The sequence below is a fragment of the Typha latifolia genome, chromosome 3, assembly GCF_019914945.1.
Source record: "Typha latifolia isolate L0001 chromosome 3, TyphaL0001v2, whole genome shotgun sequence".
Classification (NCBI taxonomy): Eukaryota; Viridiplantae; Streptophyta; class Magnoliopsida; order Poales; family Typhaceae; genus Typha; species Typha latifolia.
This window is the reverse complement of record NC_133088.1, coordinates 17,036,252-17,057,405: the sequence shown is the minus strand read 5'-3', so window position 1 is coordinate 17,057,405 and position 21,154 is coordinate 17,036,252. Positions and strand designations below refer to the sequence as shown.

The following is a 21,154-nucleotide window of genomic DNA, read 5'->3' as shown; positions in this document are numbered from 1 at the left end:
CAAAACTACACCAAGTAAGAAAAAAAAAGTATATTAGTCAAAAAAATTTAATTACGTATGCCTAACTTCTCAATTTTCTTATTATACCCTTGAAGATTTAATCATTAGATTTTCATCAAACTGATTGATAAATAATTAACTTTATGGAGAAGAAGCGCTCAACACGTTTTTTTTCTTCTGTTAAGATATCATCTCTTAAATATAATTATGCATTAATTATAGGAAATATTATTCAATATTAAATAATTTAAATTTGATTATTTGAAGATAAACTTTAATTTAAATATAAATCTCTATCTCTATCTATTAACATTTAATTTAAATTAATTTTCAACTAATGGGAGATATATGTAAATAATAAAAAATAATCAAAGAGATAAAATATAATTAAATTTTCATCAAGTTAATTATAAAAGACATCAATACCCTTATTTTGATATATATATACTTAATGATATATATATTTTTTACTTAATAAAATATTAAGATAATATAATTGTCAAAAAATAATGTGCAAGATTATATATCTAAAATAAATTACCTACTAAACCGGTAATATCTTTCATTCCTACTATACCTTTAAAAATCTTAACCGTTAGATTTTTATCAAACCGATAGATAAAGAATTAACTCTTTGGTACTGAAAACTCTCTAAATTTTACTAGTACCCATAAACTTTTTTAAGTTACAGTGTCACATCTAAACATTTATGTTGGAGTTTCCATTACTGTACCATTAGAAAAATTGGGCGAATCAACAACAGTTTATTCTAAATGACCTAAATGTCATCGTAATTTTTATACAACCCATTAATTAAATTAGAATAAAAAATATTCTAATAAAATTTTAATTGTATTATTATTATTATATTCCATCTTCCTCCGCTCTCGTTCACTGATTCTCTCCCTCCCTCCTTCCCTTTTATATTCTCTCCTTCCTCGAGCTGCTACGCCACATGGGATGGGGAGGCCGCAGCGAGCTCGCTGTCGCGCCGCATGGGAAGGAGAGGCTGCGACGAGCTCGCTGCCGCGTCGCATGGAATGGGGAGGCCGCGGCAAGCTCCGCTGCCGCACTCACGCGTTGTCGAATGCCGGAGGTAGAACTAGCGGAGGCCGGAGAGAGAAAAGAGTAAGGAGACGAGAGAGAACAGAGTAAGTCATTTACCATTTTAATTTACTTTTATCTAAAATTAATAATATTGTGATACATTAATTATGATTATAGTTGGTCATTATAAATTTTTCGTCAACTCGGTTATCCATTTTACTTTTTTAGAGGATATATGCGAAAATCAGATATAGTTGGAGGGTGGCAACGTAATTAACCTTTTTTTTTCCTTTCCTTTTCTGTTACGAGTCAGACTTCAAGAGCCACATCATTGCCATCGGTGCCTTCCTCGTAGGATTTGTAGCCAAGGATCGCCGATCATAGAGATGCTTCTCGTGCTTTCGTCTTCCTGAGCGCGGTTCCTCTCTCTCAGGGTTTTCGTCGAGCGGCTGGTGAGCGGAGGAAGACGAGTAGAAGGCGATGAATAGGGCCTGCAAGAGATGTTGGAACTTTGGGCCCGGGATCCTGGAGCTATGGAAGCGAGAGCTCGGAAGCATTTCTCCAAGATCCTTCGCCCATCGCCTCGGGGCTTCCGAGGTCCTTTTTTTATCTCCCTTTTCCTCCCTAATCGCCTCGATTTCTTCTTCTTTCCCTCTCTCGTTTTGTTTTCTCGATCGGTTCTTCGATGGGGTTTTGTCGCGACTGTTGATGCTTGTGTTTTCTAACCTGCCGTTCGGATCTAAAGCTGGTTCATCGCATTGCTGTTTCTTTTATATAGATCTTTGGGAGGTGCAATTTAGCGCGTCAGAGTAGGTAGGAACAAACGGGTTTGTAATGTTGATGTCTGTTCTTATGTCCTTTTGTCTGGTATAAGATTGGTAGTAATTGTTCAAGAGGAATTCTTGAGTTTGGCGATAAAATCTTGGTCTCACTAAGTTAAGGTAGCTAGTTGTGTATTATGAGCAATGAATCCGATGTTTTGCATTAAATTTTAGATCAATTACAGGCTACCAGTACTTCTCGAGCTAAAATTTAACTTGCATGGCGCAAATTGCTAATATCTTACTTTCCTCGAGGGACTAATCACTCGTCGTGGGAATATGGCAGTTGATGGAAATCTAGTATTCATGTTTCCTGACATAATCTTCCTGCAATGTTTCTATTACTGTTAATAAAAGCCATAGTCTGAGAATTTTATTCGTTCTTTAACGCCTTTTTTTTTCTTTCCATTAATTTCCTCGATTACTCTCTTTCCGGACTTCGTCAACATATATTTTTGAGCTGTTATATAGTAACAAACAAAACATCTGCATTTATGATATAGTTAACACATCTGCCATTTCCTTTATGTTTAGTTCAGATGACAATTACAATCTATCCTTTACTCATAAGTATAGCAAAAGCTTCATACTTTTCATTATATTCTACTGAGAATGAACAATTGGAACTCTAAACTCATCCATTAGCTTATTGAACAGTCACTCTAAATTCCATATATGAGTATTACATTGGAAGTTGTCTTGCTGCAAGGACATCAAATGATCCATCTCATTTGTAACATGCTTATCATTCTAAAATCTTGCTCAAGAGTACGTTACCTACTCTGGATATTGTCTAAATTCTTAGAATGATCGCTCAATTTCTTAACTATTCAATGAGTGAAAATTGCGTTAGGTTATAGGAATCCATGACTGATCAAGCTTTTAATACATGTTTACCTGGGTGTTTGGTCTTTAGCATGTTTCTGAGATATAGTGTAAAGCTCGTTTTAAAGGTAGTTAAATCTGCTATCATTGACTGCAGTTAGCTCTAAATGTAATTATTTTACCTGGTTCAATTTCTCCAGATCCATTAAACCTTAGCTAAACCAAATATTACTTCATTAGCTTCATTTGCGAACTGTAATAATATGACTTTTAAAGTACCCACTAAATACAAATATACTCTTTACTTTTGCAACTTCAGAAAAACATTAGTTTTTGAAACTCAGTGCATTTTTTTTACTTGATCCAATTTTATGTAATATTTAACCAATTGTCAGCATATAATATATTGCCCATGGAAAGTAATTGCCACTAGTTAAAGTATAGACTATTTCTAGCTTATGACCTTTTTACATAGTCATTCTTTTCCATTTGACTACATGAAATAGTAACCCTTTTACCTAGCCATTACTTGGACAGCAGCACTTATTCAATAATTAGTCCATGATACTGAAGCAAAAGTGATACTTATGCTTTGAATTTTCTGCCCGAACCAAAATGTCTAGACTAGACTTTTAATAAAAAAAAGAAAAGGTTATATTTTTGAAGTTCCAGTTGTTCAGTCTGGTTGGCAAGTGTATTTTTTTTCTTCTTTGAATTATGGTGGATTGCTAGTGAAAATCTATGAAAGAACTTTTATGTGATATCACCATTATTTAATTAGATTTAGAATTTGAGATGCAATCGGATCTATTGGCTTATTCTGTTATACTTTTCCTTGGTGTTTCTCTCTTTATTTTTCGGCTTGACATTATGAACATTTGGTAGCTTATTTTGGAATATATACTTTGACGTTCAGCATGTATGCAGAATGTATTATCACACTGAACTAACTTTAGTAAATTAAGTTTAGAAGTGATTGGGTTATTATAATCATGACTGTTTCAATATCTCTTGGTTCTACTCATGTTCTTATGAATAGTTCCTGTACAGGACTTGGTTCTCCGCCTTGGACTTCATAGAAAGCTGGATGAGCATAAAGGTTGTGTGAACACAGTAAGCTTCAATGCAGGTGGTGAAATTCTTTTATCAGGATCTGATGACAGGATGGTGATACTGTGGAACTGGGAAGCTGGTCTTATCAAAATGTCCTTTCATTCAGGCCACTCGAATAATGTTTTCCAAGCACGATTTATGCCGTACACAGATGATCGTACTATTGTCACCTGTGCTGCTGATGGGGAGGTGCATCTTTCTTCTTTCTATTTTTCACAACCTTATGCACTTTGGCAAATTGTAACCATATTTTTTTCAAATTTTGGTACTAGGTGAGACATGCGAATATACTAGAAGGTGGGAGAGTGGAGACTACTTTGCTAAGTCAGCATGAAGGACGGGTTCATAAGTTAGCTATTGAGCCCGGAAGCCCTCATATCTTTTATAGCTGTGGTGAAGATGGTCTTGTCCAACAAGTGAGTTGTTTGTTCTGTCTCTTCTGTTGTACATTGTCTCAATTTCTCCCTAGCCTTCATAAGCTGACTAAACAATCTGTCGTGCAGTTTGATTTGAGAACAAAATCTGTAACAGAGTTATTCATGTGCAAATCTTTACGAGATAGATCCGATTACCAGCCCAATGTTATTCTGAATGCAATTGCAATAGATCCAAGGAATCCCAATCTTTTTGCAATAGCAGGAACTGATGAATATGCTCGAGTTTATGACATTCGCAAGTATAAATGGAATGGATCAACGGATTCTGGTCATCCAACTAACTATTTCTGCCCACCACATCTTATTGGTGATGCACATGTAGGAATAACAGGCCTAGCATTCTCTGATCAGAGTGAGTTACTGACATCTTATAATGATGAGCAGATCTACCTCTTCTCCAAGGATCAAGGACTAGGGTCTGACCCACTTGCTCGATCCTCAAGTTCTTCCATCAATACTGATTTTGAAGATGGGCCCAAACCAGATTCAATGCCATCCCAAGAAAATGCCACTTCGCCTGGACCCCAGGTTTTCACGGGACATCGTAATTGTGAGACAGTAAAGGGTGTGAATTTCTTTGGTCCCAACTGTGAGTATGTCACCAGTGGATCAGACTGTGGCCGATTATTTATTTGGAGAAAAAGAGATGGTAAGCTTTTGCGAGTAATGGTTGGCGACAAGTATGTCGTGAATTGCATTGAGCCTCATCCATGTGCTACCATGATTGCAAGTAGTGGCATTGAGAATGATATTAAAATTTGGACGCCGAATGCCAAGGAACGAGCCCCTCCGGTAAATATTGATGAGGTAATATTTTCTTGCCTTCTTGTATTTAAGTTGCTTCTTAGTCAAATCCTTGCATAATGTCAACTGCAACATCTCATTTTCTCAACTGAGTTAAAAAATTAAAAATAATTCCTAATGAAGTTAAAGTTATGTTTTATGCATAGGAGTGCAAAAATGTATGTTATGTTTCTTTGCGTCCTCTAATGGGAAAAAAGAAATCCAAATTTAACTACTATTTCATCAATTTGGGATTTTTCCACTTTTAAAACAACCTACATTAGTTCGAATGCTAAACCAAGTTTTACTTGTGATGTTAAAGATTTAATTGGTACAAGAGGACAATTTATGAAAAGGTACTAAAATCTTACATTTGATTATTATGAGCATAAATATGACTGGTGATGATGGCAACTAATGATTTCTCTGATGGTGATCACGACAACAACTGTGGTGATGGAACATCTTGTGATTACTATGGTGATGGCACACATCAGTTGAAGCCTCATAAGAGAAGGAGCAGCTTTTACCGCTTCTCGTTTCCAGAAGACTTGATATCGCAGGTGCTGGCACTGCAGAGACAGCGAACCAGTTCAGGACAATATAATGAAGATTCGACTGGTAATGCGGACTTGGCTAATCTTATATTGCAATTTACTGAAGGAGATGGTTTAACAGATGACAACGGAGATTCCTCTGGATGCCCCGGTGATTGTATAATAAACTGAGCCATGTTCTTCTCTATCAAAAATATTTCAGGAAGTTGTACAAATGAATAAGTTTTCCTTTTCTTGGCAGCAATAATTTAGCATATGCTGATTTATTGCACTCTAGTATATCATATACCTATCTGATGATGTATTTGCTATCTTGTTGTCACAAAGATCTTCGAAAAGATTGTAAATATGAGTAGTTTCTATTATCTCTTTGGTGAATATTTGGAACCTTCTGAGTGTTAATCTCTGCCTTTCTACCGGTTTAGTAATTCATATCATCTACCAACTGCATTTATTGGATCAGAAACCAGGATCTTAGCATTCATTTTTTACCTCTACTTTTATGATGGTTGCTCAAATTTTTGCTCCTTACCGTGGTGGGGAGTTCTCATTTTTCACTTTGGTGCTCTTTCTCTTGTTAATCGTGAGGTTGTATGATTAGTGTGGTAATATTTAATTGGCATGCCATTGACCCTATAGGTGAATAAAAAATTATCTTTCCATCGACTATTCCTTGTACCTTTCTTTTGATTCTTTGAGCGAGTGGCTTAGATGGGTGGATATGGGCCGAGCCACTTGCAGTAGGGCTGCATGATCTGAGCAGGCCCTCTGGTTGAGCACATACTTCAATACCAACTTGGATGTTTTTTTTTTAATTTTTTTTTTAAACAAGTGATAAAAAAATATCCATCCTTTATACCGCTTTTTATTTATAACCGTGACAACTGTGTAGATATTTATGGCAAACATAAAAGAGCACTGAGAATAAAATAGATTGTAGCGTCCTATTATTCTCAAAAGAGAGGAAAAACAAACTAACAACAACAACAGCAACAACATGAATTGCAGCAAATACATCACGTACCTGTGGCGTGCATGAGTTTTTTTTTAAAATAATTTTAAGGAACATGTTGAAGGTAATCTAAAGTCTAATCCTTATAGTGATTCAAAGGTTGTCCTTAAAACTCTTCTTTAAGACACCGGCTTCCGGCAGAGGATCATATACATGGGGGAGAAGATACCGGTCTCCCCGCCACGTGTAAGGTCGATGGCAGTCTCGTAAAGCATATCGTGCACCTCGACGACTCCCTTCGGGGCCAACCCCAAGGTGGTCAGGACCGACAACATGACTTGGTTCCTCCAATAAGCGATACGTCCCATCTTAAGCCGGGCCCACCATGGCCCGGCCGGCGGCAGCGCCAGATCCTCCTCCTCCACCACCTCGAACCCGACCTTCCTGGCGATCCCCGCGATCTCCCCCTGGGCCCGAAGACCCGGCAGCGCCCCGCCGCGCTCGATCCCGTGGATGATCTCCACGTGTCGATGGTCGTCTCCGCGGTAGAGCGGGGTGGTGACCCACTCGTAGGAGACAAAAAGCCCTCCCGGCTTCAACACCCGAAACACCTCACTGTACACATCCTCGAGCCTCGGCGCGTGACATGTGGCCTCGATAGAGTACGCCTTGTCGAAGGACGCTTCCTCGAATGGCATCTCGAGGAAGTTGCCGCACACTACCTGCACGAATTACAATTTACAAATGATTACAACGGTCGGCAAATAGCTATTACTTACTTACTAACTAACATATGCTATATATTTTGAGACACAGCACCTCGCACTGGGTCTCCAGCCCGGCCTTCTTATTATGGAACTGGGCGCGAGACACCTGGTACTGGTTAATGGTGATCCCCATCACGCGGGCCCCAGAATAGGCAGCGATGGCGCGCATCGGCCCGCCGATGCCGCAGCCGACGTCGAGTATCTTGTGCCCCCCCCGGGCTCTGATTAGGTCGGCGACGCGCTCCTCGTGGAGGCGTGTGGCCTCGCGGTGGGAGCAGCCTTGGACGGCCGGGGAGAAGTGGATGGACTGACCCCAGCCCCACTCGGTGATGTCGGTAATGAGGTCGTAGTAAGTGCTAATAATGGAGGGTACTTTTGAGGCGGCGGCCGCCGAGGAGGATAGTTCTTTGGGTTGTCGGAAAAAGGACCAATACTGGGTGTACTTGTTGTGGACTTCGCTACGGTTTATGGATCCCATTTTGAGGTCTAGGGCACCTTTGCCCTTCACCTCGGCGGCGCCCATTACGCATACGAACCAGTATAAGAAACCAAATGTCAGTATGACTGCCGTCCATAGCATTAACGTTGCATTTGCCTCCATCTCCATTGTTGCTTAATTCGCAAAGGTAAGTAGTACGTAGTAAGATAGAGGAGTAGTGAAGCAACCAGGAAATAAATAGACCTTAAAGCTCTGTACGTATTAATTCCATTGAAGGCATTAATTATTGGAGAGTATAGCGTTGGATTTTGATCAGTACTAGTGCCCACGCTCCTTGTCTTCTTCTTCATAATTACAAGTTAAATGCTCAGATCTAATTTAACCAAATCGACAGGGTGATCTTTGTCCCTCCCTCTCTCCTCTTCTATTTTTGTTTTTGTTTTTCTTAATCGTAAGGAAAAGTTTAATATTTTCACCCTCTTTGTTTATGGAAATTGACGGCACCTAAAATTTAATACTAAAATAAGTTTATTTTTTATCAGCTTAGTATTCATATCATCAATCTAATAATAAAATATTAACACGGATTATATTTTTTTATTAAAATTAACTGTTGATAAATTGAGTTCTTCTATCAAATAAAATATTAAAATGGTCAGCAATTTTCTTTTCATGATAAGTTAGACATAACATCATTTTATTTGATATTTAAGTTTATTGTACTAAGTCCATGTATTATTGTTTATTGTACTAGTTGAGGAGATTAATTAGCCGAGAACAAGCACTCCCGTTGCCATACCGACATCGCAGTCTGAGTTAATAAACCTTTACATCTAGAACATGAGGTCCAAATGGCATCGGTTATGAGACTATACACGTATGCTTCAATAAATTGGGAAAGATAGAGTTAGGTATATACGGTTGGTCGAGATAGGTGATAGAATTAATGCATAGTCTTAGTCTTCATCGATCATTCCTGTTCTATTTGAGCTACAAATTGTATAACTTGGGTCTATGTCTATCTACAATATATATCACGTACTTAATTAATTCTGAGTCAACAGGTGAAAGTGGTGGACAAGCACACTCAGGACCATATATAACACCATAGTTTTCAGCTAATTAAGCTCCACTTTCTTCTTCCACTCTTTTGTGTAGATGCATGGATATCCCATTAATGCATAACAGTGGAGAGTGGGACTGATGTATATATATATATATATCCTCATATTTCGTCATTTCTTTCTGTGGATAAGTATATTGGACCGAGTTCGGAATGGTTGGGCGAGATAGGTGAGAGCCTTTAATAGTGTCATAGTGGGAATTGGCCTACTCTCTTATCATTCAAATCCAGAGCTCAATTGGGTGTCACTGTAAGTAGGTCCAAGATCACGTGCTTCCTTAACTCCCTGCATCCAATCAGGCAATCCCTTCGCCTCACTAGCTTCTTAATTCTCAACATCCAATCCTAGTTTTCACTTAGTGTGGAAATTCTCTCACTTTTAAGAATGTTGGTCAATTTAATCTTATCTTACTTTGTCACAAATCTTTTAGAATTTCAGTTGATCTCTTCTCATGTACAAATATCATGCTTTTTAAAATATATCTCTTCTTAATAAAAACACTCCAGTATTCTCTCATAAGCTTTTCAATCACCATACACAACCTTAATAAAAACACTCTAGTATTCTCGACTTCCAGTTTTTTAGGAATCAAGACTATTCAATATGTGAAGAGATTCAGTTCTCTCATACAATTCCTTGAAAATATCAAGTAGCTCATGCTTAATTAAATTTCAAAAATGATGGTAAAATTTATACTAAAGTCATCTCGTGCTTTATTTTCAGCTATTTCTTTTAGAGCCATATTATAGATTTCCTCCTTTATAAAAGTTATATTTAACTCCTGTGCCTCAACATCAGTCAACTAAAAGTTTTCCCAAATCTCGTTTTTCATCTTTAGCCTCCACTTAGTAACAATTCCAAGTAGATTCTAATAATAAGTTAGTATATAATATTTAATAATATAATAGTCTCTAACTTGCTCTACCACAATCTAAAGAGAACTTATAGTATTCTTTATCTTTCTTTAATTAGCAATTATATGAAAATATGTAATATTTAAATCTTTGTACAATAACCATTACTCTCTGTAGATCTTTGCAGCCACAGCAACTCGTGTTCTTCATACAACTTGTAAGCTTTGAGACCAACTCCTCACTATTCTCAATCTCAGCAACTGTTGAGTTTCTATCTTCCTCAATCTTATCCAACTCATTAATGCTCGGAAGCCATTCGATCTTTTGAGCTTTATCCAGCTTATTATTGCTCCTGCTCCAATCTCTTAGCCCTCATCTAACCTTCTTGATTTTAAAAGTCTAAATATCCATAGCCGAATTACTCTTAGCAGAGCTGTTCCACCATTTATTGTCCAACTCATCAAAGCCCTTTTTTCCAAAAACAAGTAGTGTTCAATTCTAAACCACTTCATTCATAATATGCTTATCACAGGGTATCAACCAGCAGAGGAACATATACGTCGGAGCATATCCTTGGTAAAGCCATTTATTTGGATTTCAATGGGCCTGCTTTGATGATGATGATGATGAGGATTATAAGCAAATTTATACTCTCGCAACTGGATGCGATAAATTTTCGTGATCTGCAACTTGATATGGTCCACGATCGATCTATCTACCTCCCAGTATATATATATATATATATATATATATATATATATATAAAATATAGTCCAAATCGGACCCAATCTGGCTCACGGAAAGCCCATTTGACCCACCACGTTATCCGGATCTGGCCATTGGCTGTAGCAAATAGCCAAAGCTTAAGACAAGCAAATCCATAACCCGGCAGTTAAGAACGTGATAAGCTACGTACGATAAATTGGTCATATTGTTCTTGACGGTATATGCTTGTCCTTGTTCTTCCAACTCTTCTCTTTAATCTCTAACTCATGTGCACTTAACGTGATCGATCTCATATCCCCTCCCCCCCCCCCAATGGGCCATGCATGCATGTAGATTACAACATTCCCCCGTCGTCACACATCACTCCCCCCACCTAAAACTAAACGACATACTCGCATGAGACGCGTGTATGTATGTATGTATATATATATATATATATATATATATATATATATATATATATATATATATATATATATATATATATATTAAACAATTGAGAAAATGAGTCTGACCCGTGTCACCTAATACCTAATGACCTGATAATTAGATCCCCATCGATCGTTTGCGGATGCATGTATGTGGATGAGATGTATGCACATGATGTGATATATATTATTTTGAGGAGTGATAGGTGGAACTGATGTCGCCACCTTTCGTGATGCAGGGCAGGGGGGAGAGAGAGAGAGAGGAAATTAAAGAGACATGGGGATGCCATGTTGCAGCATGGGAGTAAATTAGATGTTATGAAGAGGCACATAGATGGTGACATGCATTTACCGACGCTAAGAATAAGATACATCCAATCCATAAGAGAAGATGATACACGTCGGATCTGGCGAGCCGAGCGTCAAAAGGCCCAGGTGGGATGGGGGTGGCTATTTTGCGCCAAAGAGTTTTCCTCCTCTGCTTTCGGATATTCGCCCGCAAATTTCCAACCGTCCGCGGGACCCGCCGAGAGACCACAACCGTGAGATTGGATCGGCGCACATTTGTGTTCTAGAAGCTCTCGTCCGGTGTCTGTCCGTTTCACTGCGGCAAATTTTGCATGTAGCACCTTGGTTTTTTGAGGAGAAAAAGATAAACAGATGCCAGGGTCGATTTTGCAAATTTGTGATGCGGAAGCGGAAGAATTCGATATGAGGGAAAACAGTCGCTAGACACGCGTACGGATCATAAGGACCGGATTCAATTGGGGGTCCCGCCTCGTGACTTCTATCGGTTTTAAAGTCGAAAATTACTTTCAAAAAGGTAAAATATGAATCGTACTCCCAGGGAACATCGTGCTACTCGACCCACCTCTCATCGTATGGTTGAAAACTTCTTCCATTTGTAAATCCTAGCCGTCGGATCGAGACAATAGACGAACCGCAGGGACATCAGAACTAACAAAATCCCTTATTAAGATCCCACCCCAACCCAACCCCCCTGTCCAGCCTGTTCCTGTTCCTCTCTCCATCTCTGGGAAAGGATCAAAGTGGGAGAAGCAGCGATGGAGGTGACAACAATGGCGTGGACGGCGGTGGTGGTCGGCGTGGGATTGGTTTACTGGTTCGTCTGGGTGATGGGGGCGGCGGAGGTAAAGGGGAAACGGGCGGTGGATCTGAAGATGGGATCTATAACTCACGATAAGGTGAAGGACAAGTACACCCAGTACTGGTCCTTCTTCCGCCGGCCCAAGGAGACGGTCTCCTCCGCCGAGAAGGTCCCGGCGTTCGTCGACACCTTCTACAACCTCGTCACCGACATCTACGAGTGGGGTTGGGGCCAGTCGTTCCACTTCTCCCCGTCCGTCAAGGGCCGGTCTCACCGCGACGCCACCCGCCTCCACGAGGAGCGCGTGGCCGACCTCATCCAGATCAAGCCCAGCCACCGCATCCTCGACGTGGGCTGCGGCGTAGGCGGGCCGATGCGGGCAATCGCAGCCCACTCCAAGGCTCATGTCGTCGGCATCACCATCAACGAGTACCAGGTCGCGCGCGCCCGGGCCCACAACAAGAAGGCCGGCCTCGACTCCCAGTGCGAGGTCGTCTGCGGCAACTTCCTCCAGATGCCCTTCGCCGACGCCTCCTTCGACGGCGCCTACTCCATCGAGGCCACGTGTCACGCTCCCCGCCTCGAGGACGTCTACTCCGAGGTCTTCCGTGTCCTCAAGCCCGGCACCCTCTACATGTCCTACGAGTGGGTCACCACGCCGCTCTACCGCGCCGAGGACCCGGAGCACGTCGAGGCCATCCACGGGATCGAGCGGGGCGACGCGCTTCCCGGCCTTCGAGCCCAAGACGAGATCGGATCCATCGCCAAGAAGGTCGGGTTCGAGGTTGTTCAAGAGAAGGACCTGGCCCTGCCTCCCGCCGGGCCGTGGTGGACCCGCCTCAAGATGGGCCGGATCGCCTACTGGAGGAACCACTTGGTCGTCACCGTCCTCACCTTACTCCGACTCGCGCCCAAAGGAGTCGTCGAAGTCCACGAGATGCTCTACGAGACCGCCCAACACCTTACCAAGGGCGGAGAGACCGGCATCTTCACCCCCATGCACATGATCCTCTGCAGAAAACCGGTCTCCTCACCCGCGGAGCACGGTAACCAACAAGATTCGTGAGCCCGATCGTGATCGTAATAAAGAAGAGGAGGTTTGTTTGTCGATCTATCTTCTTAGGTTTTAAATTTGTTTCTCTTCTCCCCTTTTTTTCTCATCATCTATCATCTGTTTGTTTGTCTATGGTTTACCTTTATTTCGATCTGGTATTTAGTTATTTTGCAAGTTTTAAATGCTCTGTTCCTCTCTTTTGAAATTAGTGGTAGAAAGGTTTTAATGGAAAGAAGTGGAAGAGTTTGTTTTTAAAAAAAAAATCTCTCTTTGTTGGAATTCCTTTATTATGTGATTCAGATCTCCCGAGATTCGTCTGTTCCTCTTTCTTTTCCGCCGAGAGGGTTTGTTTGTCCGTCCTATAGGAGTTTTTTTTCTTCGTGCCAGCACTTCGGGCGTACCGCATCAAAATACGCGGTTATTCTTAAGATTGCTAATCCCACATATTTGTCTCACATCGGACGGTTAGAAAATGCCGGATAGAATTCTCCATATATTTATACCGGATAGTTATCGGAGCACAAGGGGGAGGAGCACGGGAAGAGTTGATGGGGGGGGGAGAGGTGTCAGAGGAGCCTCGTTGGCCTCGTGTCTCTTTCTTTTGGCTCGCATTAGATTCGAGGAGGAGGAAGGGGGTGGGGGGTGGGGCGGAGTCGGTGGGGCACGTGAAAGGCACGGTGACAGGAGCCTTTCCCGTCCTCTTGCAAGACATGTGATGGACTGACTGAGAGCTACTGATACGAACGACTCTGATTTGAGGATGGTGGTTATGGAGACCATCACATAACGCCATAAGAATTTCCTAGGAGGGGGGGGATACACTGTGGGTTTATTTGAGTTATTTAATGCAAGTGCTTCATTTTATAGATCTGGAGCTATATAGAGTTTTTTGGACTTTGGAGGGGGGTAGGCGTGGGGGGACCTAATATTTGTTTGCAGAGGATATTTTTAATGGTTCTGGGCGTGTGTGGATGCGAATAAGGTGTGCTGATACTACTGCAACTGCTGCTCTGGCATTTGTCTGGCCTTCCATTTGGTCTTCTCGAGTTAGTGGAGCTGCTGCAGGTGTCTGTATCTTATCAAAACTCTACAAGATCTAATTGTCTTTAAGGTTAAATATATACGTTTTACATCCTGCCAGTACTAGTCACCAAAATCAATGCAAATCATTTACTCCTGTATTCCATGTGGTTTGCAGAAATATAACTCTCAGTAGAAAGAAGCATCGTTTATGTTCACATTTAGTGCCCAAGTGATCAGTCCCCCCCCCCCCCCTATAAATGAGTTCTATTGCCAGCACGGAATGAAAGAAGATGGAAAAGCACAATACAAAAATATACAAGCTAGCACTCGTTATGTTTTTTTTTTCTAAGATAGCTGTTTGATCGCTCATCCTCCATTATTGTTCTCATTTATTTCTTCTTCCAATTAAAGAGGGAAAGAAATCACACCCTGATTGATGGGATAAACAATTTCCAAATAAACCCGCAGAATTAGAAATTTGCAATTATTTTTTCGGATTATTTACACTACTGTCTATTTCCACACTTTTTTTTATTTACTTTTTTTAGTCTTCACATTATTATTATTATTATTATTACTTTGGTTTTAAACACATTTCGTATACCTAACAAAAAAGGCCCATTATTAGCCCACTATGGAATGGGCCGGATATCCTAATCCATTCTCTCCTATTTGTCTGGTCTCGCCCTTAGAGTAGGCTGGGCTTTATGAAATTGGCATATTGCAGGAGACGTAGTCATATTAACGACGGAGCAAGAACAATAGGTTTAGAGATAGCTAGTTAATTTCGAAATGCTCCTCCTGTTGCTTGTCTTTAAATTTTTTCGCTAAAGAAAAATATAAGGTCCTAATTAATTTTAGTCGCTCCAGAGACCTTTTCACTCTTACTTTAGAAGACTACTGCCGGCCCTAGTAGAGCCCATCTATTGAGGTTCTTTTTCCGCCGGCGGTCATTGCCGGCATACTCCTCCCTCTCTTACTTCTCCCTCCAACCTTCTCTCTTTCTTTCTCCTCCTCATTTTCTTCTCTTTTCTCCCTCCCTTACTCGTTTTGCTTTTGCTTGATCGAGGTCATCATAGTCGAGGTGCCGCAGCTATAGCCATCTAGGACATAGCCTCCTTTCTCCCTCCCTCCTCTCAACCTCTTTCCCTTTCTTTTTCCTTTTTTATTCCTTTTCTCTATTTTTGTATCCACCTCTCCTTTATGTCTGTTGCTTGCTGGTCACTCCTCTCTGTTGACTTTATCTACTCCTAAAATTTAACTTCGCCACCGCCTCTTAGTCTTTCGTCGCTTGTTGTTTGACTTTCTCTATACCCTAGACAGATTTTGGTGGCTGCTGAGTTTGTCTTAAAAGAAGCTTAAGCTAGCTAGTCTTTTATGTTTGAATGTGTTGAATATTTTTTATTCAGATCTTGTATGTCCTCGGAGCTTGATGTTACCAGATGAGCTCTTCAAAATATCTTCTTTTTTTATGTGAATTGAGTTTGTAATAATGCTTAGATTCAATGAAGTTATCTCTACCTACGGGTTATTCTTTAAAAGAAAAGAAAAAATAGAATAGTTGTCCGAGAGTAAAAGATGATAATAATTTATAATTTCCTGTGGATAAGTTATCGTGTGCACTTCGAAACGAACGAACAAATATACGGATAAACACTTCAATATTAATCTCGTATCCGCACTAATTTCTGTATTAATCCAACTATTGATCCTCACCGACTTCCACTTGCCAAGACCCACGTCATTTTTGGATAACGAGTACTAAGGTTTCGTTAATAAAAATTAACCCAAAAATAAATAATTAGCCGCCATTCAAAGTTTCAAACTGAGGAGCACCGGCAAACACGATTGTCTCGCCTATTAGTCGTTTCTTAAATAGCTTTTTCTTTCGCACTCCCCTTTTTAATGGGATTGTTTAATAATAATAAAACTTTATTTATTTTGAGTTTTATTAATAACTTTATAGTCCTTAAATCGATACAGAATATAAAAAAGAGAGAGAAATATGTACGCTTAATAACAAGAACGAGAATAAGTATTGCAGCATTTACCTTATTTAAAGTCTCCAAAATTCATCTTGTAGTAATTCTTTTAAGAGGCAATTAGAGTTTCCCAAGTACCCAACCTTTGCAAAGAAAATCCTCACTCGGCCTGGATAAATCTTATTCCTACGCGTTATCCGAGCTGATAACGACGGCGAGATATTCGCCCCCTCTTCCCATGTGAGGAGTCGGTGTGGGGGGTGGCTAACTCTAGTTTTATGTAATATTAACAATTGCATTAGTCCAATAATTCTGGGCCTTTCATGGCTCCTGATTTCTGAAACCCTCTAAAAGAAAATTTTGACGACAAAAGTTGATCAAATAGTAGGAAAATTAAAGCAAAAGACAACCCAATCCAGATCGCTAACTTGCATTTCTCATCTCGGAGAGCATGTGATGTAGGGCCACACTTTTTTAGTTCACATTCCTCCTATTTGTATGACCAAAAAAATTTAATTCATTTCTTTATCCATAGATTCGATTGCCCATATTGCAATAATAATCAATAGGTGTCAATGAGCTGGCTCATGTCTATATAAACCAAACTCCCTTTGTCATCCAAAAAGATGAGCAGAAATTGGCCAGCAGATATTCATGGACATTTCAACAACCAGGAGAGATGGGAGGAAGCTCTCAAAGTGTCCCAGGATCCAGACGAGTATTAGGGCTACAGCAGATGCCATTGAGCAAGCTTGCGGCGGCAGCGGCAGGATCATTGCCCGGGATGATGAGAATGGAGTGGTGAGGGTGAAGATAGTGATGAGCAAGCAGCAATTGAGACAAATGGCTGCGTCTCTAAGCCGAGGACGAAGCAATGGCAATGTAGGAGAACGCCACACGACGCTATCGCCGTCTTTGGAGCATTTATTGTATGCCTTAAGGAGGCAGTGGATGAAGAAAGCTGAATCCAATAAGAGTCACCAGGAGGCTCGATGGACGCCTGCGCTTCGTAGCATCCCGGAGGAGATATGAGAATTCATAATATGTTGCTTTTGTTGTTGTTGTTGTGATTATTATGGGCTACTAGGAGGAATCTAGTAGCCGCTGTTCTTTTTTATGTTTTGATGTATAGAAGTTTAGCAATGTATTACTAATAGGTGAAAAATTGAAAGAGAATAAATAGCATTGATTAGTTTGTTTTATGAATTTACTCGGCGTGCCTCAATAATGTAACTCCGAATTGCTTATGTGACACCTTTATACACTCTATTGGATCGAAATAATAGAAGAGATAAGAAGAGAAAGTCACGGGAGAACATAATTTTCCTTTATTTAGATTAAAACTTTTAAAGAGAAAAAAAAAATAAAGGAAAGAATGAGAGAAACAAATAGTCTTTAGTGATATATTAACAAATTTAAAGGACAAATATGTTATTTCCTCCATAAAATCAGAGTAAATTTATTTTTTTTTCCTCACTCGCTGCTGTTGAAAATTATTTTTTCTTATTTTATTTTTTCTTCTCTCTTTTTGTAATTTCTTTTCGAACTAAGCCTACCTAAGCTCCTTTCCTTCCTTCGTTTCTCACTTTCTTTTTCTTTCTCTTTCATCTCCCTGCTCCCTCTCCTTCCCATAGTGCGAAGGAGAGGGAGGTTGGATTTCCCCTCTTCTCTTCCATTTATTTTAAAAGGAGAATAGAGTTTTCTTTATTCCCTCAAACTTCGTTTTAGAAGGTTCTCTATTTTTTTTAGGCATCCTCCATCGGAGGCCTTAGTTTCACAAAGAAGTTGACCTTTTCCTTTAACTTAGGGTGGATGTTTTGTTGGCTTTGCTATACTATTTCATATATTATCTTATGCATATGTAGTTTATTATTGGTGGATTGGTTGGACATCGATCCGCTTTCCTTCTTGATCTAGAGATTTTAGTGTTATTGAGTCTGGGCATTCCTTCTAATATCATCCCATATCTCGCTATATTTGAAATGATTTTAGAAGCATGTATCAATTATTTTCTCCTTCTAATAAACGAAGAAATAAAACCTTAAACTTTTAAAACTTCTCGGTGAGGTGATGACAATAGTGTCAATCAAGCTTGGATCGTGAATCTACTTCTTAATTTAGATATTTAAGCGATTTATAACGTCTACTTTGGGTTCTTATTTTATGTACCTATGTATGTTTTATAAAGTAAGTTCATAGACTGATTATATCATTAGCTTTAATCAAATCATTATAATTTAATACATGAGAAAAGAGAGAAAATAAGATAAGAATCCTAAGAACTAAGTCTCAAAAATAATAATAAATAGGAGAGAGAGCGATGCTCTAAAAGCAAGCATTGAAGTGCTGAGCACTCAACAAAAGAGTAAGCACAGTTAGGAATACATGCACATTAGTGACAGAGTCCATTGAAGACTCCATTTAAGCATCTTCTGAAATCAAGAACAAAATAGCATAGAAAGAAAGGAAAATAGTGAGGAGTGTGGGAGAGAAAGATCCGCATATTACATCCATGAAACAGATCATTTGTATTCATAAAGCAAAGATGAAAAAACTAAAAGGCCAGGATGTTAATGACAGAGCATGCAATGAGGTGAGGCGGAGGAAGGACAGGCCAGGACAGTGGCAGCTTGTGCAAATGAGCTAAGACCACGGCAGCCCCCCAAGATGGCGGCGGCGCAGAAGCAGGGCAGGCGAGATCCACAATTGTCGACGCAAACGACAGCGACATGGAAGGACGAGGAAGGGACTGAGGCGAGAGCCACAACTCTCGATCCTCTGCACGGGAGGCCGAGGGGAGGGGGGATATCGGCTAGATGGACGACGACGGCGTGAATAAAAGCGAAGATGCGAGACGGAGAATGATAATTGAGAAAGAGCGACAGTACAGAGGGAGGGAGGAAAGAAGAGAGAGAGGAGAGAGGAGAGAGAAGGAACTTACTGAAGAGGTGGGTGGGTGGTGGGGAGAGAAGGCAGGCTGCCGTAGGCGGCAAGAGTAAAAAAATCCAAACACTAGTTGAATCTACGTAGCCCTTGTAGATTTAGTACTTGTGTTGCAGTGGTGGTGAAGTTTTGGGATTGGAGTTATGTTTTGCTTACTATTTATTATATACTGCCAAACTTGTAACATCTTTTACCTGAAGCTGGTACGAGAATTCACAGCCTTCTCCTAAAACAAATTGCTCGTCTGGCAGAAAATTAAATATGAAATCTCGATCTGTTTTGGCGACTCGTGCTAACAATTGAACCAGATTCCTATAAATGTTTTTTGAATTCAAATTATATCTTGCAAATTTTGGAAGCGCGGAAGAATTTATTCTTTATGCCAAGATTAGGACAAAAGATTAAAGCAAGAAGAACAGAGCACTGCGTAGAGCAATTAGGTGTACTAAATGTTGTACCCTTTCATTATATATATATACTTAAGGAGGCTTTTATCTTACTTTATACGCAATTATTCGCCCCTTTTAAATTTTTAAAAGGCTTTCAAACAAACGAAGGCAGCACGCCACCACAGCAGACCTACGAGATTGTTAATGGTCATATAAAGATATGTTAAACAAGTAGCCTTCTATTAATCCCCATTTCAAAAGTGCTACGTCATCCTGACGCCATGCTGACATCAACATATCAACTATCTATCGGGCTTGGCCCAGGAAGCCCAATTGGACGAGTTGACTGGGCCACGTGGTGCTCTAGTAAATTTACATTTAGTATATGGAAACTTTCAAATAACACCCTACATGTTTTGTAATTAATTTTCATATCAAATAGACTTATGATTTGCCTTATTTTAAAATACACTACTCCGATTCGCGGACAGCCTCATGTGCTGTGGCTTTTCATGGCACGTTTTGGATTCCCATTATTTCGGTTGGTGCCTCTCCGCAAAAATCGCTTCTCCCATGTGTAGAAGTCGGCAATCTCAAGCATTAGTTTATGTGTGGACCTAAACAAATTAGAATATTAATCTCCCACAAATCACACATCCCCATGTTACATCTCACTAAATTAAGGATAGCCCAAAACTTGGACCCTAATTTGAGATCATTACGACTACTTAGGATGTTAAGTTTGCCACTAATTTAGCCTAATTGATCAGCATAACTAGCCTTAATTTTTCTAATTATATATAGACACTTGGATTTGATGGGGTTATTATGGATTGCTAGAATCTAATAAGGTCTCATACATTTTCTTTACGTGAACAAGTAGGCATGTTAGCCTCCAAAGATTCATCAAGGAGGACCATGTGAGAGGAGGTCACTCCTCCAATTTGTTTACTCTTAATCCGTTCCTATATATGTATAGTCTTAAAGGTACCGGAAGGTGATCACTTGAAGCTAGCCATGGGGAGATGGTTCTTCCTCAAGAGGCAGAGGAAGCAGCAAACAGCCATGGAGGCCATGGAGAAGCTCCACGGAGCGCGGGTGATCTCGCGGGAAGAAGAGAATGGAGTGGTGAGGGTGAAGATTGTGGTGAGCAAGAGAGAGCTGAAGAAGATGGTGGCATCCATTGGCGGCGAAAGGGAGAGGAATGTTGCAACTCGTCATCAAGTGGCAGCTCCAAAATCTTTGGAGGAGCTGCTGCATGTCATCCAGAGGAGGCATAGAGAGAAGGGAGAGAGTGAAAGGTGTCAGCTTGGAGAATGGCAGCCTGCTTTGCAAACAATTCCTGAGGAGAGCTGAGAGTTGAGAGTTGAGAGCCGTCCTCTTGCTGTTTCCTGTGAGGATGGATGGCATTGGCATGGTTTTGGTTTGCATTTGTACAGTTTGTAAGTAGGTTTTATTAGGATTTTTCTTGTATGTGATTAGAAGACATGGCCATAGTTAAAATGGCTTAACTTGATCTCTAATCTATGTTTGTAAAGCAATTCAATCAATTTAGTCTTTCATCCGGTAGTGCTAATTGTTGTTCGCAATCGTATATACTGTGATAAGAGACAACAAGCAAAAAATTCTATACATCTTGGGCCTATTAAAAATGTCAGGCCCAATCGTAATGATTAGTTGGGGTTAGCAGCGTTAGCTTAGTTTAAGTGGGCGTCTATTTGCAAAAATACATCAAAAACTTAGAAAGTGGAGGTTCTTTTTGTAATAATACTAATAATGAAG

General features: G+C 40.1%; 3 protein-coding genes across 4 annotated transcripts; 2 read left to right on the top strand and 1 right to left on the bottom strand.

The window, feature by feature from the left end:
- Positions 1-1,360: 1,360 nt before the first annotated feature.
- Positions 1,361-5,948, top strand: LOC140784333 (uncharacterized). The gene is made up of 5 exons (XM_073131673.1): positions 1,361-1,644; positions 3,744-3,995; positions 4,079-4,222; positions 4,310-5,050; positions 5,524-5,948. The coding sequence occupies exons 1-5, from the start codon at positions 1,528-1,530 to the stop codon at positions 5,752-5,754; spliced, it is 1,485 nt and encodes a 494-aa protein (XP_072987774.1). The 5' UTR covers positions 1,361-1,527; the 3' UTR covers positions 5,755-5,948.
- Positions 5,949-6,474: 526 nt separating this feature from the next.
- LOC140784666 (24-methylenesterol C-methyltransferase 2-like) lies at positions 6,475-7,931 on the bottom strand. Its single transcript, XM_073132189.1, has 2 exons — positions 7,355-7,931; positions 6,475-7,257 (listed from the first exon to the last, which is right to left on the bottom strand). The coding sequence occupies exons 1-2, from the start codon at positions 7,907-7,909 to the stop codon at positions 6,715-6,717; spliced, it is 1,098 nt and encodes a 365-aa protein (XP_072988290.1). The 5' UTR covers positions 7,910-7,931; the 3' UTR covers positions 6,475-6,714.
- Positions 7,932-11,704: 3,773 nt separating this feature from the next.
- On the top strand, positions 11,705-14,273 carry LOC140784847 (24-methylenesterol C-methyltransferase 2). Of its 2 annotated transcripts, none has more exons than XM_073132437.1 (2): positions 11,705-14,100; positions 14,234-14,273. In XM_073132437.1, exon 1 carries the CDS (start codon positions 11,938-11,940, stop codon positions 13,045-13,047), a length of 1,110 nt encoding a protein of 369 aa, XP_072988538.1. In that variant the 5' UTR covers positions 11,705-11,937; the 3' UTR covers positions 13,048-14,100; positions 14,234-14,273. The 2 variants fall into 2 exon arrangements, with proteins under 2 accessions (XP_072988538.1, XP_072988537.1); XM_073132436.1 differs by having other exon boundaries at positions 11,705-14,146.
- The last annotated feature ends 6,881 nt before the right edge of the window (positions 14,274-21,154 follow it).

Excerpts from the sequence above, each read along its gene's own strand:
- LOC140784333 (XM_073131673.1), top strand. The coding sequence starts at position 1,528 with ATGAATAGGGCCTGCAAGAGATGTTGGAACTTTGGGCCCGGGATCCTG. Across the intron at positions 1,645-3,743 it reads ATCGCCTCGGGGCTTCCGAG|GACTTGGTTCTCCGCCTTGG; the intron begins GTCCTTTTTTTA and ends GTTCCTGTACAG. Across the intron at positions 4,223-4,309 it reads AAGATGGTCTTGTCCAACAA|TTTGATTTGAGAACAAAATC; the intron begins GTGAGTTGTTTG and ends TCTGTCGTGCAG.
- LOC140784666 (XM_073132189.1), bottom strand. The coding sequence starts at position 7,909 with ATGGAGATGGAGGCAAATGCAACGTTAATGCTATGGACGGCAGTCATA. Across the intron at positions 7,258-7,354 it reads GGCTGGAGACCCAGTGCGAG|GTAGTGTGCGGCAACTTCCT; the intron begins GTGCTGTGTCTC and ends TAATTCGTGCAG.
- LOC140784847 (XM_073132437.1), top strand. The coding sequence starts at position 11,938 with ATGGAGGTGACAACAATGGCGTGGACGGCGGTGGTGGTCGGCGTGGGA.